The sequence below is a fragment of the Orycteropus afer genome, unplaced genomic scaffold (assembly GCF_000298275.1).
Source record: "Orycteropus afer afer isolate SDZICR_OR568_19922 unplaced genomic scaffold, OryAfe1.0 scaffold00135, whole genome shotgun sequence".
In the NCBI taxonomy this organism is placed as follows: Eukaryota; Metazoa; Chordata; class Mammalia; order Tubulidentata; family Orycteropodidae; genus Orycteropus; species Orycteropus afer.
Window position 1 is genome coordinate 6036214 of NW_006921722.1, and position 17247 is coordinate 6053460.

At 39.1% G+C, this 17247-nt stretch overlaps 1 protein-coding gene across 1 annotated transcript in view; it reads right to left on the reverse strand.

Moving 5' to 3' along the window:
* Window positions 1-17247, reverse strand: part of LOC103200717 (WT1 associated protein) — a 32361-nt gene that overhangs the window by 2666 nt on the left and 12448 nt on the right. Inside the window, exon 5 of the mRNA XM_007945267.2 lies at window positions 4762-4940. Within this exon, the coding sequence (XP_007943458.1) occupies window positions 4762-4940 (179 nt within the window). The remainder of the gene's footprint in view (window positions 1-4761; window positions 4941-17247) is intronic.

The window sequence follows — 17247 nt, forward strand, 5'->3', positions numbered from 1 at the left end:
CAACCTTCCTTCCGAGGAGTGGCTGGTGGGTTTGAACCGCCAGCCTTCTGGTTAGCAGTCAAGTGCCTTAGGCACTATGCTACCAGAGCTCATTAGGTCAGTTAATTAACACACGCTTCTTGAAGACACCAATATTAATAAACTCTATGGTACTTATTAGCTTTATTGAACAATAAAGTTCTTGAAAAGGCTTGTTCAACATCAACCACAAACATACACTTCTTTAAAATACACAACACATGAAAAGCAGTGCCTAGAAACAGAAACGAATATGGCTATTTTTTCTTGCTAGAAATGCCTTTAGTAAATTCCTCTTAACAGGCAGTTCTCCAGTACACTCATCTTGTACACTTCTCAAGAATACACTGCAGTAGATAAGGCAGGTTCAAGTAATCAAGTTTTTCTTAAGCCTTAAGGCTGTTTACAGTCACCAACCGCTCACTTAACTTCTTTTCTGTGTTACTTGTATTTTGCAATTATCTTAAATTGGGACAGAAGTTGCAACACATTTCACATTTTATCAATTTAATGATGATATGTAGTTAAGATTTTATTCACGTTATAAAAGGTTATCCTAGGGACACAAATATATGGTAGGGTTATTTATAATAATGGATGCAAATTTTTACTACATTAGGAGTGCCATACTTTCCACCAATTGGTTTCCAACTGCTAGTGTAACATACTATGGTGTTGTATGCCGAGTCAACTCTCACTTATGATGACCCTACAAGACAGGGTAGAACTGTCGCATAAGGTTGCCAAGGCTGCCTGCAATCTTTATGGAAGCCGACTGCCCCATCTTTCTCCTGTGGAGCACTGGTGGCTTAGAACTGATGACTCTTCAGTTCACAGCTGTGCATTTAATCACTGCATCAACAGTGCTCCTTGCCATACAGATTATAGGAACCTATATACACATAAACAACAATCACAAACTTTTCATAAATTTCACAATAAAAACAGCTTTTCTTTAGCCTCAGCAACAACTAGAGATTATCAACCTTTTTAAAGGACTCTGGCTTAGGGATATAATTACGTTATCTTTGAGACTTGAATAGGTAGTGTTTAATGTTCTTGTAAATGGTTAAATGCAGAATGACCTTCCTGGTTATTATTATGATGTTTAATTGATTTCTTTTGGCTATTTACTTCTTTTAGCAGGGCTTTCAGTTGCCTAATGCATTACTTCAGAATGTGCCTAATCCTATCACACCTTAGAACTTTGAAAATGGGAGCATTCTTTGAAGCAGTGTTGCAAGATTCTTTTATCAAGCATGTGTTTACCTAACATAATTCAAGCAAAAGCATGTCATTTAAATTTCCTTACAAAAACATGTGGTATAGTAAAACCTGGGTCACTACGGTTTGAAGGAGCCTAAGAAGAAAGCTTGGGTTACACGTGGCCAGAGTTTTATTCCTCTACATGGCAATTTTCTCAGCTGGTGTCCTTGTTCATTGCTACTGTGCTCCATGTTCCCTCCAGCCCCCAGACATCACCTCTGCTGAAGAGCTTAGGAACGAAACAGAGGAAAGAGATGCCATCGTCAACGACAATGGAGCTCTCCACTGGCTGCCGACGCCCCACAGCTTGATTTTCTTAGCGTTTTCTTTATTTTCTAGCATCACTGTTTTCCAACCAATGTGAAATTTCTTTCCTTTCATATGAATTTAATAAAAATTAGGAAAAAAGACAACTGTAAAATCAATACATTAACTTGTGACTTAATAGTATCACAAATCCTAATGCAAAAAATGTTTCGTCGATAAATTCATACCTTTTCATAAATTCCTGTTCTCAGATAATGATTATCATTTCTAAAATTAGATTCCTACAACAAATCTAAAGAAACTGCTAATCCTTAAATTCTGTAATTTTGCTTCATTTTATTAACTATGTCCTGTAAAATTCACATTATGCTCACAACATATCACAAAAATAATTCAATTAAAAGTAAAACCATCTTCAGAATAACTTTTAAAATTAGAACAAAAAAATCCAGCCCAATCCTAAAATAAATAAATCTACGAACCACAAAGCAATTAGAAAATCCTTCAAGGGAGGAATTTATAAACAAGAATAGACACTGTACATTTGCTTTAGTTATTAAAGGACGAGATCCTTTGGAGAGATGTATACACAATAAACTAAATGATTAAATGCAAACCGAAAATGGCCAAAATACTGAATTATAGCTCTGCAGAACATATGCACTATCGCAACAATTCAATATTTTAACTAAAGTAGAAAAGATCGTTAACCCAGGGAATCTTCTCCCTCAAAATTAAAACTGTTAATAGGTGAGTTTAAGAAAACAATTCTATTCAAATCAGACAGAGTACTGATTGACCATTTGTTCCTAATTAACAATGTATTTATAGTCCCATATATTCTGGTTTATAGCTTATTTTCCACAGAACAAAAATTCATCTGTAAATGATTAAAATAAATTATGATAATTAATAACAGAAATGTTATGTAACTATTAAAATAATCTAGATATGCTAAAAAAAAAAAAAAAAGGGAGGGGGCAATGCCCAAGGGGTTGGGGTGGGGGAGCCAGCTGCAAAAACATCTGTGCATACGGTATAATCACATGTTAAAAAGCAGTATACACACAATGATTTTGTGTGTATATGTATAAAGGATCTTGATATCTAAGAAATTTAACAATGGTTACTGCTCCTGGAGAACAGGATGGGGAAGGCCAAGGTCACTTCAAGGAGTGACTCTCACTTTTCACCTCTACCTTTCCTCACAGTTTTAATTATACACACAAGCATGTATAATTTTTAAACAACAAAAAAGAACAGGCCTCAAAGTGACTGTTAACTAAGAGGTAAAGAAAGATGCTAGCTAAATTTGAGTACATGTTAATAACACACTTATGAATTACTTCTCAACTAATACTCAGGCCACTTCCTTGTAATCTTAAAAGCCCTAAGAGATATACTGAAGCCTTAATGTGGCACACAGCAAGCGCATTTCAAACATGTTTTACTTACCCCTCCAACCCCCACAAATGGTGAGAAGTTTAAAAGCAGATTTCTTGCTGAAAAGTCACACAAACCACTTCTTGAATCCCCCCCTCTGCCCCACCACTCAGTTCCCTAAAGCACAAACATACAAGATACTTACAATTGATTTGAATGATTTAACACAGAACTTAAGTCACCCTTGGTAAAACTGCACTGAAACGCTGGGACAAGCTGGGCCATTTATCTTCCACTCATCTTAGACTCCATTATCACCAAGGGAAAATTCGAATTGGTGACTTAGAGAATGAGCTGACGAAAAAATTCACCTCCAGGATTGGATGGAAGCATGAAGAACACAGGCCTCATTTATGTAAATGAGCACAGCAATTGGCTAGAAATGATCACTAATACCTTTTCAATCCACAGGGTCTCTCACTTAGGCCAGCCCACAGTTCAAGACAGTATCTCCCCAATCTTCTGGCAGGCACCCTGTGAAGCTGTCCCGCATTAATTTCTACTGCAATTTCTTGGGATAAAATGTCAAAAAGTAACAAGTGTCAAATCTCCTTCTCTGTAATGGTGTCAGCTGGACAATAGGTGGTCTTTAAAAATGAGACAGAGAGCCTTTTCCTTCACTCTGAAGAGCACAGCAACAGTTTCTCCAATAGCACCCTGCTCTCCACAGCCCCCCAAAATGTTAAAGAGTACAACAAATCATCGTAGTATTCCTTGAACTTTTGAAAATCAACTATTTCGAGGCATATTGAATATCATGAATGCAATACAACAAAAGGCCCAAATACAATGAAGGAACACATCCCCCATTAACACCACGACAATGCTCTTTCCACATGTGCCTGCTGAATGGAATGGGGGTTTAATCAATTTCACTACTGAAAAAATAACACAGGCGTCTCACCCCAACCAGTATCCTTATACAGTCTAGTTGTGAAATGAATGTTTATAATGTTGCAAACAGTTTCCACCTGAATTTGATAACCACACCTCCATGTTTGTACAGTCCTTGATAAGATTGTCTGCAGCATTAACGACCATTCAGAGCATACCACTCACTGATTTAAGGCTCAATCAAGTTACAGAGCCCAAGCCAAATGGTTATTACGTGTATGAACTATGTGAACTGATATCTATTAGTTGATGCTCATGACTATTAAAAGTTGGTTCTTAGCAAATAAACCCTTTTAAGGCAAAATGAATTACCCTTATTCAAGTTTTGACCCAGAAGTTCAACAACAATCCAAGTCCACACAGTCTTATTGACAAAACTAATGTACAGTGTCTCTAAGTCACTATGCTCAAGGTTAAGAGCGATGCATATTCCATTTTATATTTTACTGGAATTTTACATGTTCAATTCATGACTTAAAATCTCTAGGTGTTCATTGCTCCACACTGTCTGAAGACACAGTGTGCCACAGACTTAAGACTTCTGTTTCTCCCTCTCTTTTCTTCAAACAGAAACATTTCTCAAGTGTCTAAAATTCCTAGGAGGGGAATTTTTCGGAGGTAGCCACTTCTTCGGAATAGTCCGACGCCATCAGGCCTCTGAAGCAAGGGGAGGGGGAAGAGAAAAAAGCTGAAACACAAGGTTCACCTGGTAAGTTTTACATTACCCATTACAAGCTGGACAATATAAAAATGTGGCTTTTGGCTCAAAAAGTCTGAGTCTTGGTGAGGAAACGAGTGCGTGGCTGTCCCACCACCGCTTTCTCGCAGTGGGACTGTCAGGGAAGTCTTGACTGGGGAGTATGATTTGTTTACCTATCAGGCGTAAACTTCCAGGCACTCAGTTCATTTTGGGCTTGTTCCAGTTTGTCTTTAGTCTGTTCCAGTTCACCTTTCATTTTTAGGAAAAACAAGTTGATCGCCGGGTCTACCATTGTTGATCTCAGTTGGGCAACGCTAGGCTGCTGGACTTGCTTGAGGTACTGGATTTGAGTCTGTGCAAAATAAAAGCAGCAATTACTACCAAATCAAAGGAACACATTGTAAGGAGGTGGGCAAGACCTCTTTCATTCACTTGACTAACTCAATTGTTAAGTTCATCCCCTATGATCTTAAGAAACTCTCTAGGGAATTACAAATTTAAAAAAACTATTTATTTAAGGTTGTGTGTGTGGAAATTAAAGACATTTGATTGCATTCCCGTATTTGATGCCTTTAAATAAAGAGGCTGCACCTTACTTTGCAACCAAAACAAACTAACAAAATAAAACTAATATATATATATATATATCATTTAGGAGCTCTGGTAGCGTAGTGCCTAAAGCATTTGACTGCTAACCAGAAGGCTGGCCTTCCTTGGAAGGAAGGTTGGACAATCTACTTCTGTAGTGATACTGCCTCGGAAACCTAAGGAGAGGTCGCTATGAGTCGGATCCGGCTCGACAGCAGTGGGTTTCATGTAATCCAACCACTATGCTACTGGCAATATAAATATATAACACATTTAAATAAATATATATATAATATAACCACAGTAGTTAAAGTACTCAGCTGCTAATAGAAATGTTGGCAGTTCAAACCCAGTAGCTGCTCAAGGGAGAGCAATGTGGCAGTCTGCTTCCTTAACCATTACAACCTTGAAAACACCATGTGGCAGTTCTACTCTGTCCTATAGGATTACTATGAGTTGGAATCAACTCAACAGCAGTGGGTTTGAGTTTTTGGTATATATAAATATAAAATGCAGGAGCCTACTTAAAAAAAAAAAAAAAAAAAAAAAAGTCAAGTGTAATTATGAAGACAAAGTTTAATATTCTATTTATTATAAATTGGCTAAAATGGACAGATTTGCGAATACCTGAAGTTGTATCACACTTAGAGAATTTTCACAATAAAAATGTAAAATAAGACAATATATCTAAGGGTAAAACGGGGTAAGACCTTCATCATCTTTAATTATGCTATAAAGCTAAAATATGAATTCTATGTAAGAGTAGAGTACAGTCTTTTCGTTTACTGGCTCTAATTCATGCTTATGGAAATTATTCTATGTATAAGTCCCCAAAGAGACATCAGGTATAAAATTAAAATTTAAAACACATTTGCATTTCTTTATTTAAATATATATATATATAGTACATATACTGACAGGAGTTGGCTTTACAGCTTTATAAAAGCAAAATTCTAAAGCACTTTAAACCAAGATAAAGTATATATTCATCTTTTTTTCTTCTGAGTAGATTTAAATCACATAAAGTTGGAAGGTGACTGATCTTGTCCAAAGAGCTTACTTTTGAGAGATTAAATCAACCAACTGTGCAAGGATACTATTAGTTTAGTGCCAGAACTGGGCCTAGAACTCTAGTTCTCAGGTCTCCTGATTCCCAGTCTGAGGCTTTTCCACCCTACCAGAACCCTCTACTTACAGGTTAAACCTCCAATTTCGACTTCAGTTGCCATTATTTATTAGCATACTAAAAATGCATTTCTAAAGTATGAAAGATAGTTTATCAGCATTAACGTCATCACTTTTCTTCATACTCAAAGCAGATCGGGTTCGAGATATCCTGTTTCACACTAAGGCTTAAATAGGATTAAAGTTAACATGTCATATACAGCCGATGTCTACCATAAATTTACTATTAGGCAAAATAATACTAAGTGGATTGTGAATATATTTAATACTATTTCACTAAGCAAACAGAAATAATCTTTCATTTAGGAAAATTTTTTCTTAAGTAACTAATTTTAAACAAAGATATACAACTGCTGATTTCAACGTAAGGTCAGCTGCTGCAACAATCTGACAAGAACAAAGGATGTTATGTCGCTCACGCCGTGGCCTCACATCACTAATGAAGGCACAGCATCTGGAAGCTGAGGACTCAGTCACCAGGCAGATTGAGAGTCCCAGGAGGGGGGAGGCTTAGTTACTTTTGAAAAATGTGACTGCAGCTTAGTTTCTGCTAATGATCTTATTTAAGCCATGTTCATCATCAGCATGAGAAAGAATAAACTGGAAATATAAGAAACCATCTCGTCTGCTAAGAACTGAAGTATACTACTTGAAGAGATAAGGGCTAAGGGTCCATATTTATTTGGTGAGATATATTTAAAGAGTTCAGTTCAGTTTCTTGGCAGTAAATTTCCAAACAAAAAATTAAATTATAACAGTCAAATAATTTCTTCTCCATTAAAACCAGGGACTACATTAAGAGGTAGTATCTGATACGATCTAACATTCCTTTAACATTCTTAGCGCCGGAAGGATCTAGCATATATTGCTTACTGACATTACCGTCACTGTCACTAAGAAAGAAGAAAAATTTTGAAAAAGAACATGACTGTATCTCCTGGTAGGGCAAAAGGACCTTATCAAAAAGTGGTAAGATGACATAAGGCTGGCTGGTGATTCAAACCCACCAGCCACTCCTCGGAAGGAAGATTGGGCAATCTACTTCCGTAGTGATACTGCCTCAGAAACTCAAGGAGGGGTCGCTATGAGTTGGGTCAGACTCGACGGCATATAACAACAACAACAACAATAGGGGCTTACCAATAGCTCAAGCAATTAGACAACGAGGAGCGGGAAGGGACAGGAAGCACGTGTTCAGTATAGTTGCTAGTTATCAGCTTCCAATATGTAAAACACACAATGGAGGATGTGACAGAATTTGAACAAAAGACAGATCTGAAAATGAGTAGTTAAAATAGACAGGAAATATCAGTCACAAGAAGGAGGCCAATCTGACTAAAACAAATTCCATGTGTTAGTAAGATAATAACTGAAAGTTTTGAAAGTCAGCTTTATTTCTAAAGACATTTTAGGTTGACTGGCAAAAGACTAAGTGAAAAAGAGGACTTTCATCCACGAGAGCAAAAATGATCAATTTTATTTATTAATAAAACAAGCAGTTAAACAGATATTTTAAAAAGACAAGAACAAGAGCAATTGCTCTGGCAAAGTTAAGCCTTACGCTCAATATGAGCTACATAAATGGACTACTGATCTGATCTATGTGGCATATAGACATGGAAGACACAAAGTACTACACAATTTGAAAAATCAGAGTTCATATGCCAGAATAAACAGAATATCTAAAGAGGTATTTCTGAAACAGTATTTTGTTTTTTCTTTGAAGCAGAATCCTACTTTTTCTGAGGTTAGTTTAGAGAGTCCCTGGGTGACACAGATGGTTGGTTAAGTGCTTGACTACTAACCTAAAAGGCTGGCGGTTGGAACCCAGGCCCCTGGGAAGAAAGGAGTGCAGTTTCACTCTGCATGCTCGGCCCCCATGAGTTGGAATTGGCTCCACGGCAACGGGTATGCTTAACTGCATTTGGGACTGTGGGTGAAGCTGGCAAGTCATCTTCAAGAGCAGTTATCCACCACAGTCCTGGCCACTTCCCTGCCACTCTCAAGAGGGTAAGGTGTTTCTGTCTCCAGCTCGAGGTCAATGCCACTATGTGCTGCTCACCCCATTCCCTCCTGCCTCCTCTAGTACCCTAGTCCCATTCTTTGTCCACTCGAAGTCCTGCACTTTCAACTTCCATTTGGCAGGTCCTTTGTTGTTTTGGGAGCCCTGGTGGCATAGTGCCTAAGGCACTTGACTGCTAACCAGAAAGCTGGTGAGTCAAACCTACCAACCACTCCTTGGAAGAAGATTGGATAATCTACTACCATAGAGATACTGCTTCGGAAACCCAAGGAGGGGTCGCTCTGAGTCAAAATGGACTCGACGGCAGTGAGCTTGGTTTTGGTCTTTTGTTTGTTTGCTTGTTTTCAGTTGCCAGGAAGTCAGCCCCGGTTCCTGGCTTCTCTGTGCCTTCCATAAACATAAAGAACTGCCGTCTGGTCCAGTGTCATCTTCCCAATGGTTCATGTCTGAAACCCCTCTTAAGGCGACTATGTCATTTCCTCTCACTAAGGGGTGCCCTTGTTTCATTTCCCTTTGGTCCTTCACTTTAAACTGCACACATTTTCCAAAGTATTTCATCTTTCAACAACTCTTTCAAGTCACTGCAATCTTGCTTCTGTCCCAAACTGTCAAATAAAGTAAGGTTCACCAAGGCACCAACAGCCTCCTGGGTGCAGAATTCATAAGTGATTCCAGTTCATGTTTCAGTGAACCTCACTTTTGCAGCTGAGACTATTAATGACTTTCTGTCTTATTTTGGGTAAAACATATTTCCTCAGTTTCCCTAAAGCAAACCTTGTTGTTCTCTTTCAAGTTAGCCTTTTTAGTATGCTCTAAGAAACCTTGATGACATAGCAGTTAAGCACTCTGCTGTTAACTGAAAAGTCAGCAATCTGAACTTGCCAAAGCTCCAAAAGACTAGATGGCCTGCTCCCATAAAGATCACAGCCTAGGAAACCCTATGGAGTGGTAGTTCAACTCTGCCTTACAGGGTTGCTAGGAGCCAGAATTAACTCAACAAGACACAACTGACGAGTTCTACTTTACTGGCACCAATATGCACCCTGACACCCAAAATAGAAACCTTGAGAGCCATCTGTGATTCCTTCCTAAATTTTCTCATTCCTTCTCCAGAAGCATCCATCTGATCAAGTCCTGTAGATTATATCTCCAAAAATATTTTGAAATCTCTCCCCTCTCCCACCAGTGGCCTAATTCAGGCCTTACCATCTCATATGGGTACTTCTAAAGCATTCCAAATGGTGTTCTTGCCTATAGTCTTATTCCTCTCAAATCCTCCTTCTATCCTCAAGCTAGAGTGACGTACCTAAAATATAAATCTCAACAGCCAAAACGAGTTTCCTGCCTAAAAATTCTTCATCGGCTCCCTTTCATGTACATAATAATATCCAAGACCTCCGACCTCCACTCTGCACCTGGAAGGTCACACTCTACACAACTGCGCTGCTCTCCTCTGCCACATGTCACCTCGCCTCTCTTCTTGTGTTCTGGCTCCCACTGCTCTGTCTGCCAAACCTCATTCTACTCTAACTGAAAAAACAGTGAGATGTTCAGTAGGTCTGTACAGGGGAGAGCTGTAAGATATGGCTGGGGAAAGGTTAACATCTTGCAGATATGACTAAAATGCAGGTTGAAAAGACAAAAGGGTGATGAGGCATCACCCAAGATTTTGACCAGGCACATGATCAAAAGCTGCCAGTGTAAGCAGCAGCCACCGACTGAACTGTGTGTCCCTGACATGTGAAGTGAGCTTGCTTGGAAACAAGGTTTTTCTCTGCAGATGATATTAGTTAATGACCCCATACCAGAGCAGTGTGAGTCTCAAGTCCTATTGACTTGAGAGTCAGCCTTGGAGCTATCAATAATGGGAGAACAAAAGGGCAGTGTTTCCACAGGGACGGCTCAGGGGGAGAAGGGGAGTGGGAGCACACCGGATGGAATGACACAGTGAAGAGGTAACGGGGTGAAGTGGGAAGAGAGCTATTACACTGTAGGGAATTGCAGTCAATGTCATGAAACAAAATGTGTATGAAGTGCTACATGGAAAATGAATTTGCTCTGTAAATTTTCACCCAAATCACAAAGATTTAAAAAAGAAAGAAAGAAAGAAAGGTGGGAAGAGTCACAAAAGGAATATGCAGCTAACTGCCTCCATCAACAACTGCCTCCTCTGCCATGAGACCAGAAGAACTAGATGGTGTCTCGCTACCATTACTGAACATTTTAATCAAAGATTCCATGGAAGAATCCTGACCAAAAGGCAGAAATGCAGAACAGAATTACAAATTCTCACAGACTCCAGACCTCCTGCAGCTAATACGGGTAGATGAACCCCTGAGATAACCCTTAATCCTTAAACCAAAAATATCCCCTGGAGTCTTTTTGAAACCAAACAACAGTTTAACTAGTAAAACAGGTCTGCCTTGAACATTATGCTCTTTTATCAACTATCTATATGGGATCACATTGCCAACAGGATATCGAATGAATAGATAGGAATCTCAGGAAGCAGTGAGTTATGTTAGCAAGGGAGGACCAACTCAGAAATGGAAGGCAAGAATGGTTACACAACTCAAAGAGTATAATTAATATCACTGACTTGTAAATGTAGAAACTACTGGATTGGTTTATGTTTTGCTGTGTATGTTCTCAGCAATAAAACAAAATTTAAAGAGAAAAAAATCAATCTAAGACACAGAAATTAACATCTTTCAAAAAATCAACTTCAAATGGATCAAGGACCTAAATGTGAGATGTAAAAGCACACTTCTACAAAGTAACACAGTAGACAATCGAGGGGATCTTGGGTCTGGTGATGGCTTTTCAGATTTGATACTAAAAGGAGGATACAGACAGAAAAAATTGGTAGGTTGGATTTCACTGAAATTACAAATTTCTGTGAAAGACAATGTTAAAAGAATGTAAAGACAAACAGACTGGGAGAAAATATTACAAAACACGCTTGTGATAAAGGACTTATATGCCACAGACACAAAGTATTCTCACAATAAAAAAACAAACAACCCAATTTCAACATAGTCAAAGATCTGACAGACATTTCACCAAAAAGATACACAGATGGCAAGAAAACACAAAAAAAGTTCAGCATCATATGGCATTGTTACCAGGTCCTGCAGAGTTGGTTCCAACTCAGTGACCTCAAGTGCAACAGAACAAAATACTACCTGGTCCTACACAGTTCTCATAATCATTGCTAAGCTTGAGCACTTCTTGCAGTCACTGTGTCAGTCCACAAAACGAGATACCACTGCATACCTATTAGAATGGCTAAAATCCCAAATGATGAGAAAACAAAACGCTGGAGAGGAGGTGGAGCAATGGGAACTCTTTCACTGCTGGTGGGAGTAATAAATGGTGCAGCCACTCTGGAAGACAGGCTGGCAGTGTCTTACTAAGCTAAAAATAGACCTACCAAAAGATGTAGCAAGCACACTTACTTATTTACCTAATAAAATAAAAAATATGTCCATGTAAAAATTAGCAAACAAATGTGTATAGCTACTCAGTAATTTCCAAAAATTGGAAGCAACTAAAAATGTCCTTCAACAGGCAGATGGATAAACAAACTGTGGTATATCCATACAATGGAGTATTATTCAGCAATGAAGGAAAATGAGCTATCAAGCCATTAATAAACAAGGAGGAACCTTAAATCCATATTGCTGAGCAAAAGGAGCTCTAGTGGTGTAGCATCCAAGGGATTTGACTGCTAACCAGAAGGCTGGTGGTTCAGACCCATCAGCTACTCTTCAGAAGGAAGACTAGGCAATCTACTTCTGTAGAGATACCGCCTTGGAAGCCCAAGCAGGGGTCACTATGAGTCAGACCGACTCAACGGCAGTGAGTTTCATTATTTTTCTGAAGTAAAAGAAGCCAGTCTGAAAAACCTAAAATATGATTCCAATTATAGGAATATGAAATCCTGGAAAAGGCAGAACTAAAGAAGGAAAATAATACTCATGGCTGGCAAAGTTTTAGGGGGAGTGGAGGGAAAAGGGGTAACTAGGTGGATCACAGGACTCTTTAAGTTTATGTGACACTTTAATGATGGACACATGACATGTTATATACATCTGCAAAATAAGAGGCAGGAAGGAGGGAAAGCTGAGGACAACAAAGCAACAGGATCCAGGTAAAGGGGAGGGCACCGAGATTTCGAACAGTTAAGGGAGACAAACTTGTCTGTCAGTTTGTCGTACTGTGGTGACTTGCATGTGGTTGTGAGGGTTGAGGTGTGCCACTGGTGTCAAACGCCAGCAGGGTTGCACATAGTGCACAGGCTTCAACACAACTTACAGACTGAGACAGACTAGGAAGAAGGAAGAACCAATCCACTTCTTAAAGAACTGGCCAGGGAAAACCTTATGAATAGCGGAGAAGCACTGTCTGATACATTACTGGGCAACTTTATAAATAGCCCAGAAACACTGTCCAATACAGTGCCGGAGGACGAGCCCCTCAGGTTGGAAAGCAACCAAAATACGAGTGGGAAAGAGCTGCCTCATCATAGTAGAAGCAATCTTAATGATATGGGATAAAGTAATGTTTTTGGGAACTCCATTTGCTGACATGGCACAACTCAAATTGAAGAGAAAGCTACAAACATCCATAAATAATCAGAAGAACATGGAATGTACAAAGTATGAATCTAGGAAAACTGGAAGTTGTCAAAAATAAAATGGACCACACAGAGATTGATATCCTAGGCATTAGTGAGCTGAAATGGACTGGTTTTGGCCATTTTCAATCAGACAACCATATGATCTACTATGCTGGGAATGACAATTTGAAGAGGAATGGCGTGGCATTCATCATCACAAAGGATGTTTCAAGATCTGTCCTGAAGTACAATGCTGTCAGTGATAGGATAATATCCATACACCTACAAGGAAGACCAGTTAATGCTCCTAGTATCCAAATTTACACAGCAAACACCAAACCCAAAGATAAAGAAATTGAAGATTTTTATCAACTTCTGCAGTCTGAAACTGACCAAACATGCAATCAAGATGTGTTAATTACCGCTGGTGACTAGAATGCAAAAGTTAGAAACAAAGACAACTCACCAGTAGTTGGAAAATTTGGCCTTGGTGACAAATAATACTGGAGATCTCATGATAGAATTTTGTAAGACTAACAACTTATTCATTGCAAATATCTTTGTGAACAACACAAATGGCAGCTATACACGTGGACTTCACCAGACAGAGTACACAGGAATCAGATGGACTACATCTGTGGCAAGAGGTGATGGAAAAGCTCAGTATCTCCAGCCAAAACAAGGCCAGGAGCTGATTGTGGAACAGACCATCAACTGCTCATCTGCAAGTTCAAGCTGAAGCTGAAAACAATTAAAACAAGTACACAGAGCCAAAATATGACCTTAAATATACCCTCCTGAATTTAGAGACCATCTAAAGAGTAGACTTGATGCATTGAACAGCAATGACCGAAAACCAGAAGAATTGTGGGATGACAATAAGAACATCATCCATGAAGCAAGAGGTCATTAAAAAGATGAGCAAAGAAGAAAAGATCAAAAAGGATGTCAGAAGAGACTCTGAAACCTGCCCTTGAGCAAAGAGTAACTAAAACAAATGGAAGAAATGACAAGATAAAAAAGCCTAACAGAAGATTTCAAAGAGCAGCTCGAGAAGACAAAGTCAATTACTATAATGAAATGTGCAAAGACTTGGAGTTAGAAAACAAAAAAATGGGAAGAACATGCTTGGCATTTCTCAAGCTGAAAGAACTGAGGAAAAAATTTAAGCCTTGAGTTGCAATACTCAAAGATTCTATGGGGAAAATATTGAATGATGCAGGAAGCATCAAAAGAAGATGGAAGGAATACAGAGTCACTGTACCAAAAAGAACTGGTTGATGTACATCCATTTCAAGAGGTGCCGTATGATCAAGAACCAATGGTATTGAAGAGAGACGTTGAAGATGTACTGAAGGAACTGGCAAAGAACAAGGCTCCAGGAATTGATGGAATACCCACTGAGATGATTCAACAAACAGATGCCCCACTGGAGGCACTCACTCAGCTATGTCAAGAGATTTGAAAGACAGCTACCTGGTCAACTGACTAGAAGAGATCCTTTTTTGTACTCATTCCAAAGAAAGGTGATCCCATAGAATGTGCAAATTATCAAACAGTATCATTAATATCGCATATAAGTAAAATCTTACCGAAGATAATTCAAAAATGGTTGTAGCAAGATACTGACAGAGAACTTCCAGAAGTGCAAGCTGGATTAAGAAGAGGATGTGGAATGAGGGATATTATTGCTGATATCATATGGATCTTGGCTCAAGTAAAGAATCCCAGAAAGATGTTTACTCATGTTTTATTGACTATGAAAAAGTATTTGATTGTGTGGATCATAACAAATTATGTGTAACATTGAGCAGAATGGGAATTACAGAACACTTAATTTGTGAGGAACCTATACATAGACCAGGAGGTTGTCGTTCAAACAGAACAAGTGAATACTACATGGTTTAAAATCAGGAAAGGAGTTCATCAGGGTTGTATCCTTTCACCATACTTGTTCATTCCGTATCCTGGGCAAATAATCCGAGAAACTGGACTATATGAAGAAGAACGTGGCATCAGGATTGGAGGAAGAATCATCAACAACCTGCGATATGCTGACAACACAACTTTGCTTGCTGAAAGTGAGGATGACTTGAAGCACTTACTGATGAAGACTGAAGACTAACTACAGTCTGCAGTATGGATTACATCTCAACATAAACCAAAAAAATCAAACTTACTGCCATGGAGTCAGATCAGACTCATAGCGACCCCTCCTTGGGTTTCAGAGGCAGTTTCACTACAAAAGTAGATTGCCTCATCTTCCTTATGAGGAGTGGCTGGTGGGTTTGAACCACTAGCCTTATGGTTAGCAGTCAAGTGTCTTAGGCACTATGTTACCAGAGCTCCTATCTCAATATAAAGAAAACAAAAATCCTCACAATTGGACCTATAAGCAGCAGCACGATAAATGGAGAAAAGACTGAAGTTGTCAAAGACTTCACATTGCTTAGTTTTACAATCGACGCCAATGGAAGCAACAGTCAGTCAGGACATTAAAAGACGTACAGCACGGGGCAAATCGGCTGCAAAGGACCTCTTTCAAGTTCTGAAGATCAAAGATCTCTCCTTGAGGACAAACGTGCGCCTGGCACAAGCCATGGTATTTTCAATTGCCTCATATGCCCGTGAGAGCTGGACAATGAATAAGGAAGACCGAAGAAGAGTTGATGCTTTTGAGCTGTGGTGCTGATGAAGAATGATGAAACCACCATGGGCTTCTAAAAGAACTAACAAATCTGTCCTGGAGGAAGCGGCAGCCAGAATGCTCCTTGGAAGTGAGAATGGCCAGACTTCACACCTCACCTACTTTGGTCATGTTGTCAGAAGGGACCATTACCTGGAGAAGGATATCACGCTTGGTAAGATGAAGTAGTCAATGAAAGAGGGGAAGGCCCTCAATGAGATGGTTTGATACAGTGGCTGCAGCAATGGGCTTAAGAACAGCACAGATCGTGGAGCTGGCGCGGGACTGGGAAGTGTTTCATTCTGCTGTACGTGGGGTTGCTATGAGTCGGAGATGACTTGATGGCACCTAACAACAATAACAACAAAACCCACAGGACTGTACAACAGAGGGAACTACAGATGCTAAGTTAATAATAATGTATCAATATTGGTTCAATTACAACGAAATACCACATAAGTGCAAGATGGTAAAAGAAGAAATTGTGCAGGAGGTGTATGTAAGGAGGTATAAGGGAACTCTCCACATTCTAGGCAATTTTTCTGTGAATCTAAACTTGCTCTAAGAAAAAAAAAAGTCTATTTACAAAGTATATGTGAACCACTGTATGGAAAGTGAATTTGCTCTGTAAACCTTCACCCAAATCTCTTTCTCTCTCTCTCTCTCTCTCTCTCTCTCACACACACACACATATGTCTATTTAAAAAAACAAAAAAGTGAAGGGAGTCACACACAGGTTGAAAATAAAAGCCATGTGACAAATATGAAGCAACGATAAGCAACAAAGGCACACCCAGCACAGCCAGCAACCTCCAGAAACTAAGAGAGAGCAGGGAACAGTTATTCTCTCAAAGCTTTCAAAAGGAATCAACATGACCAGTACCCTGAATTCAGAATTCTAGTTCCCAGAACTGTGAGAAAATGCATTTCTGTTCTTTAAAGTCTCCCACATGGTGTTAATTTTGTTTTGGCAGCCTTATGAAACAAAGACACTGAAATACTGTCTAGGCAGGCAGTAAGGATACTTGAATTAGTATGCCACGAGTAGAAACTAAGAACAGAGAATGATCAAGGGACACTGTTTATTAGATATTACCACCATGGGCTCTATCCATGTGAGAACCATCCTCCTTCTACTGGGCAGGTATCATTCCCTTCGATGGCACAATTCCAGTATGATTCATCCTTTGCACCCGTAAGCATCTAGCACAGTGCCATGTAAACAGTGAGACACAAAATGTTTGGATGGATGAATAAACAGAATGATCTCAAATCCTAAATACCGGCAAAAGTAGGAATGAATTAAAAGGTTCTGAGGCTGGATGTTTGAATGGCAGTGCCCACTCCAGCAGATATGGAATCAAAAAGAGAAAATATATGAGGGGAGGAGGGCAGGGAGAGGAGATATAAAAAGAAAAAATTTATTGTACTTATTGGTAGCACTCTTTTACCTTTCCATTTCTTCCATTTGCTTTAGCGATTCTCCGCTCAAGGGCAAGGTTCAGAGTCTCTTCTGTCATCCACTTTGGTCTTCTCTTCTTTTCTTGTCTTTTTAG